The sequence below is a fragment of the Coregonus clupeaformis genome, chromosome 11 (assembly GCF_020615455.1).
Source record: "Coregonus clupeaformis isolate EN_2021a chromosome 11, ASM2061545v1, whole genome shotgun sequence".
NCBI classification, from domain to species: Eukaryota; Metazoa; Chordata; class Actinopteri; order Salmoniformes; family Salmonidae; genus Coregonus; species Coregonus clupeaformis.
The window spans coordinates 886628-898856 of NC_059202.1; the positions used below are offsets into that span (position 1 = coordinate 886628).

The 12229-nt window shown below is 47.8% G+C and overlaps 1 protein-coding gene across 1 annotated transcript in view; it reads right to left on the reverse strand.

Annotated features, from left to right (window-relative positions):
- pkd1a (polycystic kidney disease 1a) overlaps positions 1–12133 on the reverse strand; it is a 90687-nt gene extending 78554 nt beyond the window's left edge. Inside the window, exon 1 of the mRNA XM_045223402.1 lies at positions 11582–12133. Coding sequence (XP_045079337.1) covers positions 11582–11871 — 290 coding nt within the window. The 5' untranslated portion in view covers positions 11872–12133. The remainder of the gene's footprint in view (positions 1–11581) is intronic.
- Between the last annotated feature and the right edge of the window lie 96 nt (positions 12134–12229).

The window sequence follows — 12229 nt, forward strand, 5'->3', positions numbered from 1 at the left end:
ATAGGCAGGAGGATAGGCAGGAGGATGGGCAGGAGGATAGACAGGAGGATGGGCAGGAGGATGGGCAGGAGGATGGGCAGGAGGATGGGCAGGAGGATGGGCAGGAGGATAGACAGGAGGATGGGCAGGAGGATGGGCAGGAGGATAGGCAGGAGGATGGGCAGGAGGATAGGCAGGAGGATAGGCAGGAGGATGGGCAGGAGGATAGACAGGAGGATGGGCAGGAGGATGGGCAGGAGGATGGGCAGGAGGATGGGCAGGAGGATAGGCAGGAGGATGGGCAGGAGGATAGGCAGGAGGATAGGCAGGAGGATGGGCAGGAGGATAGGCAGGAGGATGGGCAGGAGGATGGGCAGGAGGATGGGCAGGAGGATAGGCAGGAGGATGGGCAGGAGGATGGGCAGGAGGATGGGCAGGAGGATGGGCAGGAGGATAGACAGGATGATGGGCAGGAGGATGGGCAGGAGGATAGACAGGAGGATAGACAGGAGGATGGGCAGGAGGATAGGCAGGAGGATGGGCAGGAGGATGGGCAGGAGGATGGGCAGGAGGATAGGCAGGAGGATGAGCAGGAGGGTAGGCAGGAGGATGGGCAGGAGGGTGGGCAGGAGGATAGGCAGGAGGATAGGCAGCGCTCCTGGACGTCACACGTCATCTGCAGGTTAAGTTTGTTTTACTGCTAGCTAAAGTAAGCTGATCAGGAAGGATGGGTAACATATTGCACCTGAAACAGTTTTCAAAGTAGGATTTTATAGCGAAAAGGAGCGTGATAAGGGATGGGTGACCAACACCTGAGCTTAGGGACCTACATCAAAGGAAGGGACAGAAAACAACCCAATCATTTCAATCTGAGTGGTATCAACTGAAAGACTGGCTCTGTGGCTGCGCTGTTAGCAGCCGACTCTATTGCTTCCCATGCCTGCTGTTCTCCACCAGCGACAGCGTGGGGACAAGAGGCGGTTACTGCGACTTGAACAACTGGCCTATAGCACTCAACAAGCATGAGAAATCTGAGTCTCACATCCAAAGCCAGATGGCTCTTAAGACATTTGGCAGCTCACGGATAGATCTGGCATTAAATGAACAACGGAGATTGAACATCAGCATGCACAATGCAAAGGTAAAAGAGAACCGGGAGATTTTGAAAGACCTAGCTAATTAATGTTACATGCTACCTAGGTAAACAGGAGTTAGCATTTTGTGGCAACGATGAGTGCCAGCTCATCAAACAGGCCCAGGTGCAACTATGTGGAACTAGGCCTTTGCTAAAAACTAAAAAAAACATTTTAGCAACCCATTTAGAGACCGCCATCGTGTTTGGCTAGAGTTATGCTAACCCGTTTGCAATCCCTTTAGCGTTGCTTGCTAGCTTGCTGGCTAGCTACTGAGGTTAGCTGGCTAGTTAGCTACAGTAGTTAGCTACTGCCATCAGTTTTTATTTTTATTTATTTATTTCACCTTTATTTAACCAGGTAAACCAGTTGAGAACAAGTTCTCATTTACAATTTACAGTTGTTGTTGTGCTATCATATTTAGCCTATTCCACCGTTTAAAATACATACTGGCATTTGAATATAGCGCGGGAAAAGGGAATCCGGACACACTGTGGACATGGTAGACACATTTAAATGTAGGTGTAGATGCATGACGCGTTCGGAATTCCATGATCAGAACTATATGATCAGAATACTAAAGCTGCATGAACTGTCAGGTCTAGACAAGGCCTTACAGACCGCCTTCGTGTATGCTTTTTGCTCATGGCCTATGATGAAATTTTCCATAAAAGTAGCGAGGTTTCCATCCAATTTACGACAGATTTTCATGTGAATATTCTAAAAATCTGCATAAAACAATATGCGCATTTTCCCCACCAAAGATGTGTTACCATCACACTGACTTTTTGCGGATAGAAAGCTGTGCGTGATGACGTAGTGCACATAAAAATACATTTTACCGTTAAATTCCGGTGTACCGAATAAAAAATACAACTTAAATGGGTTTCCATCGTATTTTCAAGTCTACTGATGGTTTTGTCACAAACTGTTGCGTAATATAGCGAATGTGCCCACTCTGGTCTTGGCACATGCGCTGTAGCCAACAGCTGGCAGATACAGTGTGGGTAGGCTTCCTACATTATGAGATTATTATGAACAAGAGCGATATTATTTGTATTAGTCAAATGGCAGCCAAGCATCGATCATCATGTCACCAGAATAAGACCCTGGATATTAATTAGAAAGGAGCATCAAGCTCCTCCCCTTGCACATTCACCACCCTGTGAAGTTCATCATAGCTTATTTCATCTGTAGCCTAATAAACTGTATGCTTTCCCAAATCTCCAAGTTTATTTCGATATGATGGTTATTACAGTGCATTCGGAAAGTATTCAGACCCCTTGAATTTTTCCACATTTTGTTATGTTACAGCCTTGTTCAAAAATTGATTAAATAGTTATTTTTCCTCATCCTGTCTACACACAATACCCCATAATGACAAAGTGAAAACAGGTTTAGACATTTTTTCAAATACAATAAAAATTAAAAACAGAAGTACCTTATTTACATAAGTATTCAGACCCTTTGCTATGAGACTCGAAATTGAGCTCAGGTGCATCCTGTTTCCATTGATCATCCTTTAGATGTTTCTACAACTTGATTGGAGTCCACCTGTGGTAAATCCAATTGATTGGACATGATTTGGAAAGGTACACACTGGTCTATATAAGTTCCCACAGTTGACAGTGCATGTCAGAGCAAAACTAAAGCCATGAGGTTGAAGGAATTGTCTGTAGAGCTCCGAGACAGGATTGTGTTGAGGCACAGATCCCACCAAGACTCTTCCTAGAGCTGGCCGCCCGGCCAAACTGAGCAATCGGGGGAGAAGGGCCTTTGTCAGGGAGGTGACAAAGAACCCGATGGTCACTCTGACAGAGCTCTAGAGTTCCTCTGTGGAGATAGGAGAACCTTCCAGAAGGACAACATCTCTGCAGCACTCCACCAATCAGGCCTTTATGGTGGAGTGGCCAGACGGAAGCCACTCCTCAGTAAAAGGCACATGACAGCCCGCTTGGAATTTGCCAAAAGGCACCTAAAGGACTCTCAGACCATCAGAAACAAGCTTCTCTGGTCTGATGAAACCAAGATCGAACTCTTTGGCCTGAATGCCAAGCGTCACGTCTGGAGGAAACCTGGCACATTCCCTACGGTGAAGCATGGTGGTGGCAGCATCATGCTGTGGGGATGTTTTTCAGCGGCAGGGGCTAGTCAGGATCGAGGGAAAGATGAATGGAGCAAAGTACAGAGAGATCCTTGATGAAAACCTGCTTCCAACAAGACAACGACCCTAAGCACACAGCCAAAACAACGCAGGAGTGGCTTCGGGACAAATCTCTGAATGTTCTTGAGTGGCCCAGCAAGAGCCCGGACTTGAACCCGATTGAACATCTCTGGAGAGACCTGAAAATAGCTGTGCAGCAACGCTCCCCATCCAACCTGACAGAGCTTGAGAGGATCTGCAGAGAAGAATGGGAGAAACTCCCCAAATACAGGCGTGCCAAGCTTGTAGCGTCATAGCCAAGAAGACTCAGGGCTGTAATCGCTGCCAAAGGTGCTTCAACAAAGTACTGAATAAAGGGTCTGAATACTTATCTAAATGTGATATTTCAGTTAATTTTTGCTTTGTCATTATGGGGTAGTGTGTAGATGGGGTAGTGTGTAGATTGATGAGGAGAAAAACAAACAATTTTATCCATTTTAGAATAAGGCTGTAACTTAACAAAATGTGGAAAAAGTGAAAGGGTCTGAATACTTTCCGAATGCACTGTATAGTGGGACCTCCTCCATGTCTATGAGCTAGCAGCAGGCTGGCTCCTGTTCTCCCTGCTACCTCTAGCACATATGGTTCTGCTTCACATACAGAAGTATGGGCAAGCACACACACACACACTGTTCTGTTTTAGTAACAGAGTGGCCGGGGCCGATCTAACCATTCCTTATAAGGGCTGTCTGGTGCCACTGGAGAAGCACACACACACACACTGGGATAACGAGAGAGAGAGAGAGAGAGAGAGAGAGAGAGAGAGAGAGAGAGAGAGAGAGAGAGAGAGAGAGAGAGAGAGAGAGAGAGAGAGAGAGAGAGAGAGAGAGAGAGAGAGAGGGAGAGAGAGAGAGAGAGAGAGAGAGAGAGAGAGAAAGTGGAGAGAGAGAGAGAGAGAGAGAGAGAAAGTGGAGAGAGAGAGAATGAGAGAGAGAGAGAGAGAAAGTGGAGAGAGAGAGAGAGAGAGAGAGAGAGAGAGAGAGAGAGAAAGTGGAGAGAGAGAGAGAGAGAGAGAGAGAGAGAGAGAGAGAGAGAGAGAGAGAGAGAGAGAGAGAGAGAGAAAGTGAGAGAGAGAGAGAGAAAGTGGAGAGAGAAAGTGAGAGAGAGAGAGAGGAGAGAGAGAGAGAGAGAGAGAGAGAGAGAGAGAGAGAGAGAGAGAGAGAGAGAGAGAGAGAGAAAGTGGAGAGAGAGAGGGAGAAAGAAGAGACCAGAAAGAAAAAGAGGAATCCTCCATATGGGTTCTCATGTCAAGCTGTTTATAGCAACAAAAAAACGTTTACAAAATTACGATGATGATGTATGCAGAGTTCTCTCTTTCTCCTCCCCCCTCTATAGTAGAGGCACTCCCCTCCCTCCATAGTAGAGGCACTCCCCTCCCTCCATGTTTTGTTTACGTTCGAGACTCAAAGCAGTGTGAAGATCAGCCAGAGCTGGAGGAGGAGGAGGGAAGAGACCCAGGGGAGAACCGTAAGGCCCGGCGACGGAGAACAATCGCCCCACTGTGGAGTGCCTCTACTCTGGGCAGGGCGCCTGGCTCGGCCCCTGCCAGCTCCAGCACTCATGAAGCTCCAGCCACAGTGGCTGGCCAGCCTGCTTTCCCTGCCCAGGACGGGGAGCCCAAGCTGGGCCTGGTGAGCTGAGAGGGGCCCCTCTTCTGCATGCTCCCTGGGGAGAAATGTGTACTTTCCCCATCACGGGACGACGGAGAGCGAGAGAGGGGGAAAGAAGGAGGGAGGAAAGGAGGAGTGTGGAAGAAGGAGATTGGCTGGTCCCTCCCTCCTGTTTCTATGCAGGGCGGGTCATTCTCTCTCTTCCTCTCTTCTTTAGAACATTCTGTCCATTCCTGCTACTCAGGCTGTCTGGAGTCCAGCTGGCAAGAGAGCTGGGCAGCTGTGAGCAGTGATTTCACACACACACACTCTCCATCTCTCCACACACTCCTCATCTCTCCACAGTTTCTCTCTTGTTCTCTCCCTCACTCCTCTCCATACAGTCCTCTCCTCAATCTCTCTCCCCCTCCTACACTCCTCTCTCTCTCTCTCTCTCTCTCCCCCTCCTTCACTCCTCTCCTCACTCTCTCTCTCCCCCTCCTTCACTCCTCTCCTCTCTCCAGTCTCTTGGCCCTGAGTATGCTCTTCTAATTACAGGACCAAATCAAATTATCACTCTCTCCAAATCTCTCCATCTCTCTCCAAACCTCTCCATCTCGCTCCAAATCGCTCCATCTCTGACAGCGGAGAGGAGAGAAGGATAGAGAGAGAGAGCGGAGAAGGAGGAGAAGAGACAGTGGAAAAGGAGGAGAGAGGAAGAGGTAGAGAGATGGTGGGAGAGAGAGAGAGAGTGGGAGAGGAGGAGGGAGTGAGACTTTGTTTTTCCAGGCCGGTCTGGCTGGCACACATTTACTCTGTGGTGAGCTGTGCACCACTACTCCGCTGATTGGTGCAACCACTACTCCGCTGATTGGTGCAGCCACTACTCCGCTGATTGGTGCAGCCACTACTCCGCTGATTGGTGCAGCCACTACTCCGCTGATTGGTGCAGCCACTACTCCGCTGATTGGTGCAGCCACTACTCCGCTGATTGGTGCAACCACTACCCTACACAAAAGTGTCCCGATATTACCCTTAAAAGTTCCACGGGTAGCCCCCTAACACACGGGTAACCCCCTAACACACGGGTAGCCCTCTAACACACGGTTAACTCCCTAACACACGGGTAGCCCCCTAACACACGGGTAGCCCCCTAACACACGGGTAACCCCCTAACACACGGGTAACCCCCTAACACACGGGTAGCCCCCTAACACACGGGTAACCCCCTAACACACGGGTAGCCCCCTAACACACGGGTAACCCCCTAACACACGGGTAACCCCCTAACACACGGGTAGCCCCCTAACACACGGGTAACCCCCTAACACACGGGTAGCCCCCTAACACACGGGTAACCCCCTAACACACGGGTAACCCCCTAACACACGGGTAACCCCCTAACACACGGGTAGCCCCCTAACACACGGGTAGCCCCCTAACACACGGGTAACCCCCTAACACACGGGTAACCCCCTAACACACGGGTAGCCCCCTAACACACGGGTAACCCCCTAACACACGGGTAACCCCCTAACACACGGGTAACCCCCTAACACACGGGTAACCCCCTAACACACGGGTAGCCCTCTAACACACGGTTAACTCCCTAACACACGAGTAGCCCCCTAACACACGGGTAGCCCCCTAACACACGGGTAACCCCCTAACACACGGGTAACCCCCTAACACACGGGTAACCCCCTAACACACGGGTAGCCCCCTAACACACGGGTAACCCCCTAACACACGGGTAGCCCCCTAACACACGGGTAGCCCCCTAACACACGGGTAACCCCCTAACACACGGGTAACCCCCTAACACACGGGTAGCCCCCTAACACACGGGTAGCCCCCTAACACACGGGTAGCCCCCTAACACACGGGTAACCCCCTAACACACGGGTAGCCCCCTAACACACGGGTAACCCCCTAACACACGGGTAGCCCCCTAACACACGGGTAACCCCCTAACACACGGGTAGCCCCCTAACACACGGGTAACCCCTAACACACGGGTAGCCCCCTAACACACACACATAAGCAGACATTCACGCGCGTGCGTGCGCGCACACACACACACAAACAGATGGCAAATGACAGTCTTAAGATTATTTGGGAGTGTGTGTGTGTGTGTGTGTGGGGGGGGTTAGATGTTGAAGAGTGGCCTGGGGGGTTTTCATACCAAAAATAATCAACCCCAATCCCCAACAACAACAAAAAAAACTCTAACCTCCCCCGGGCCGGATTGAACGGGCTCTGAGCCGCTTCCGTATGTTGCCACCCCTGATCTAGACTGACACCAGCTCTAGAGGAGTGTGGAGTCTCTGGTTTAGAAATAGCTGTAGCTAATTATACATGCATGGGAAAAAGGAATTAAATACATAAATGTGTGTGTGTGTGTGATTACTATCCTCATGGAAATCCCCCAAAGTCCCCACAAGGATAGTAAAACAAGGAAAATTCTCCTTGGTGGGGACATTTCCCACCTCCCCATGAAGACAATAGTTATTTTAGGCTTAGCGGTTAGGTTTAGGTTAGGGTTAGAATTAGGGTTAGGGGTTGGGTTTAGTGTTAGGGGTTAGGGGTTAAGGTAAATAGGATTTTGAATGGAAATAGGTCCCCACAAGGATAGTAAAACATATGCTGTGTGTGTGTAAGAGAGCTCAGAGTCAAAGACTATCTCACAGACACACACAGGGAGAAAGAAATGTCTACACTGGGTCGGTTAATGATGAACCCAGACAATTCTGTTTAGCTAGCACCAGTTAACCATTACACACACACACACACACACACACACTAGTGCTGGAGCTGTACGTAGTGTTACGCCCATTGTAATGATATACTGTAGTCATAGTGAAGGGTCATGGGCTTGAGAATGTTCTAGCCTCTTGATGGTTTAGTTGGTTAGTTCTGAGGCCTGTAGCATCGAAAGGGTTCAATACGTGCCCCCTTCGTCCACCAAACTCTTCCTCCCCTCTCTTGCTGTTCTCTAAATGCACTCGCCCTCTCTCTCTCTCTCTCCCCCCCTTCTCTCCCTCTTTATATACTGCCTTGTGGAATGCCTGTACTTCCGTGAGTGATGTCATCCGTTGTCGTCGTCACGGTAACAAAACAAACCTCCCCTCACATATGGCCGGTGGATTCAGTCTTTCCCAGCTCCTTAAAAAGAAACAAGTGGAGAGGAATAGAAAGAAGGGAAAAGAAGAAAAAAGTATCACTTGTTTCTTTGGCCTAGACATTTACACTATCAGGAGATGGAGGGATGAGGATGGATGCACTGGGAGGGAGAGAGAGAGAGAGAGAGAGAGAGAGAGAGAGAGAGAGAGAGAGAGAGAGAGGGGGGGAGAGAGAGAGAGAGAGAGAGGGGGAGAGAGAGAGAAAGAGAGGGAGAGAGAGAAAGAGAGGGATAGAGAAAGAGAGTGAGAGAGAAAGAAAGAAAGAGGGAGAGAGAAAGAGAGGGCGAGAGAAAGAGGGAGAGAAAGAGAGAAAGAAATGGAGAGAGAGAAAGAGAGGGAGATAGAGAAAGAGGGGGAGAGAGAGAGAAAGAGGGAGAGAGAGAAAGAGAGGGAGAGAGGGAGAGAGAAAGAGAGGGAGAGAGAAAGAGAGGGATGAGGGAGAGAGAAAGAGAGTAGTCTCTGTATATGACATCTGTTAGACTTCTGAAGAGACGAGGTGTACTGCCAGATCTAACTACTCTGTAAATACTCTGGTTTATAAGGAGAACATCTCCTGCTCCTGCTGTGTGCATGCGTGTGTGTGTGTGTGTGTGTGTGTGTGTGTGTGTGTGTGTGTGTGTGTGTGTACGTGTGTGTACAGTTGTACTTCTCCTGGGCTGGTCTGGGGGTGTGATTGTTGCGGTGTGGTTGTCCTGGTAACGATACAAAGCAAAACAGTACTGTAGCAGAAAAACTGGCTACAGCTACTGGCTTCACACACCTGGCCACTGTGTGTGTGTGTGTGTGTGTGTGTGTGTGTGTGTGTGTGTGTGTGTGTGTGTGTGTGTGTGTGTGTGAACCAGAATCATCCAAACTTCACCTACTCTATAGATGTGGGATATAATGTTTGTAGGAGCGAAGGCTAGACCTAGGCCTTCAGTCTTTAGCACTTTCACACTTTGTTTCTTACTGTATCTCACGGTCCAGACATTATGAACCCCTGAGCTCAGATCACACTTTAGATTCCTGGGCCTGTATTTATCAAGCATCTTGAGTAGGATTATGATCTAGGAGCAGGTCCTCTCTGTCCATAATACTCCTATTCATTATGATCTAAAGGGGCAAAACTGATCCTAGATCAGTACTCCTACTCTGAGACGACTGATAAATATGCCCCCACGGTTCCAGAACAGAAGACCACCACATCTATCTCCTGATATTGACCAAGGTCAGCTATGGAACCCTGTGAGAGTTCCAGACAGAGAATTAGAATTAATTAGAATCAGAACTCATTTAATTATATGGCTTCAACGGCTGTGGCGTTGGGCTGGCTAGTCCTCTCCATCGACAGAAATTATATATTTTCTACCGATTACCGACTTTCCCGGGAGGATAGCGGGGTTTGCTTAGCTTGATGCAATTAACGCTCCTGTCCAGTTTGGCTCGACCCTGACACGACAGTATCACTCATCGCCACTGCAGAACCCATGTTTTCACTAATTTATTTATCCCTGCGAAAGGCCAGTCCATCCCCTTTTGCAGAGCCAATGAAATGTAAACACAGCCACACACACTGCAAAATTAATGAATTGGATTAAGTTAATCAGACCTAGTTCTAACGGTTTTAATTTTTCTATTAAATTACATACGACATATTATTAGACAGATTACAGGACCAATTTGTGTCATTTCCATAGGCTAAATAAAGGTTAGGCATATCTTAACAGAAGCCTATGGATTAGCATAACATAGGCCTATATAAACCTATTTTTTCCCCCATGCAGTAGCCAGATCGTGACCTAAATAAATTATATGCTGCAGTTTACTTTTAAAACATTAACAGTTAGTTTAAAACACAACATGATGTCTGCATTCCAGAAAAACCCAACGCCTTGAGAAGAGATTTAGCTTGAAAGTGAATTTTGATTTATTTTGATTTTTTACGTAACGGATTTGTCGGGAAAATAAAGCGATAACATACGCGCGCCTTCGGTCAGGCAGCGCGGGGACAGAATGTTCGAGCCTGAAGTAAAAAATCTGCGCCACGCATGACTTCAATGCTGACCCGTTTTGTAGGCTGCATCGGTCAAACTCCAAACAACAACATTTGATGGCTGCTGTCTTGGATAGTAACTTTCTAGGCCTAGGCCACCTACACCTCTCAAGTGGCGAGATAGAGAAGGGTGGACACAGAGGCCAACTCTTTGCCTTGGAACGATTTTTGTTTGGGTCATTTGTAGTGAGGACAACTTACAACGTTGCTCATCGGAGTTCTTTGTGGCTGTGATGCACTTTGGTCTCGTGAAGCTACTTACAATTACTATGGGTCAAGTAGTAGCCTGCCCGCCCACATACCCACACGATATAATGAGGAAACACCAATTAACCAAAACAAGTTCTCAATGTTTGTTATTTGTCTCAATATCTATCAAACATGTAACAATTTCTTATCACATTTAACAATTTCTCCTAAGAATACATAAATGCACACTTTATAGGAAGAACATGAATTGTGGCCTTCAACAACAACAACAACTACTAACTTTACCCATTGTAATGTCCTTTCTCGCATTACAAAATTGCTATTATGTTGCTGCTGCTACATTGTAATTCACTGCAAATTGGCGTCAAAGGCCACAAAGCGCAACAAAAGTATAAACTCAAAACAGTTACACCTTGATCACACTTACAGGGTTTTTGCGCAAAATGATAGGCAGCATCATCTGGATATGTGTGCAACAAAAGTTCAACATTCACCTTCTGCTACAATTTCTGTCACGCTTTGATCACACCGATAGCTTCATTGCATTTTGGTACACCAGAAGTACATTCATTTCCAATGGAACGCTGCGTTTGCCTTACAGCATTGCTTGCAGAGACAATTGCAGTGCGTTCTGTGTGATGCATACATTGGAATTATCAAATGTATGCGTCAAACTGTATGCGAATACAGCTTGACAGAAAGGGTTGCAGAAGGTGAATGTTGAACTTTTGTTGCACACGTATCCAGATGATGCTGCGCCAGATGATGCTGCGTAATATTTTGCTCAATAACACTGTCGGTGTGATAGATCAAGGCGTTATGTACCACACATAAGGCATTGCAAGGCAAACGCAGCGTTCTATTGGAAATGAATGTACTTCTGGTGTACCAAAACACTGTTGGTGTGATCGAGGCGTTACTTTTTCCATGACAGCATGCCTGGCAGCCTGCCAGTCTATTCTGGAGTATCATATCTGTACTGAAAGTTCTGTAGTGAAACGGTGTGATATCTTCCACAACAACAGCCAATGGCACACAAACAAATGAACAATACAAACAACCGAACAAGAGTGTTTAGAATTTAAATGTTACATCACGGGAGATGCCAACTCCCCATCTCTCCTCCACGGGAGGCAAAGTGCCAAGGGGCACGTGGGGCTATGCAAAATACTGAGCCGTGTGGTGGCATACCTCACACACCGCTTCGCATCTGGAGTGTCACACGCTAAAGTTACAACCACTAGGCTACTTACAGCACGTTAGTTCCCAGTGGGAGGTCCCCCACCGCTGGTCCCCGCTCCAGACCGATGTTCGTACAATTAACCACGCACGATTCCCGGGACCCTGGTACGATAACACACGTACAATTACCGGGGCACGGGCTCCCGCAACTCCTACCGTTGCCGCCATCCCCGTGCGCTGGGCTCGAGCCCCATTCCTCCAGGCAACAGAGAGTGAAGAGCAGACTGGAAAATAATCCAAACTTGTGGAAAGAGGCGCCATGTTTTCGCTTGGATAAAGTCTGTCCATTTCTAAAAGGCATAGCTCACTCACATCGCATCGCCTCTGATGTTGGAAGGGTCCTTGCACTGGGGGGAAAAAGTTGTTCGTCGATTTTTAACGGTTTTCTTCATGTGTAAACATGCTAAGAACACAACTACACTTTTAAAAACCGTTTTTAATCCTTCCCCAGGTTTTCGTAGACGTTTCGCCGTTCTCTGTGGTTATAACGGAACTAGCAGCGCTCTACTTCTTTTTTCCGAGAGAAAAAAAGTTCCTTCAAGAACTTCCTTTCTTTCTCTCCCCCTTGCCTTGGCTGCATTTCTACTAGTAGCCACTGAGCGCACAGATCCCTTCTTGGGCTCCTTGGGAGAAAGATTCTACTTTTTCTCATGCAATAA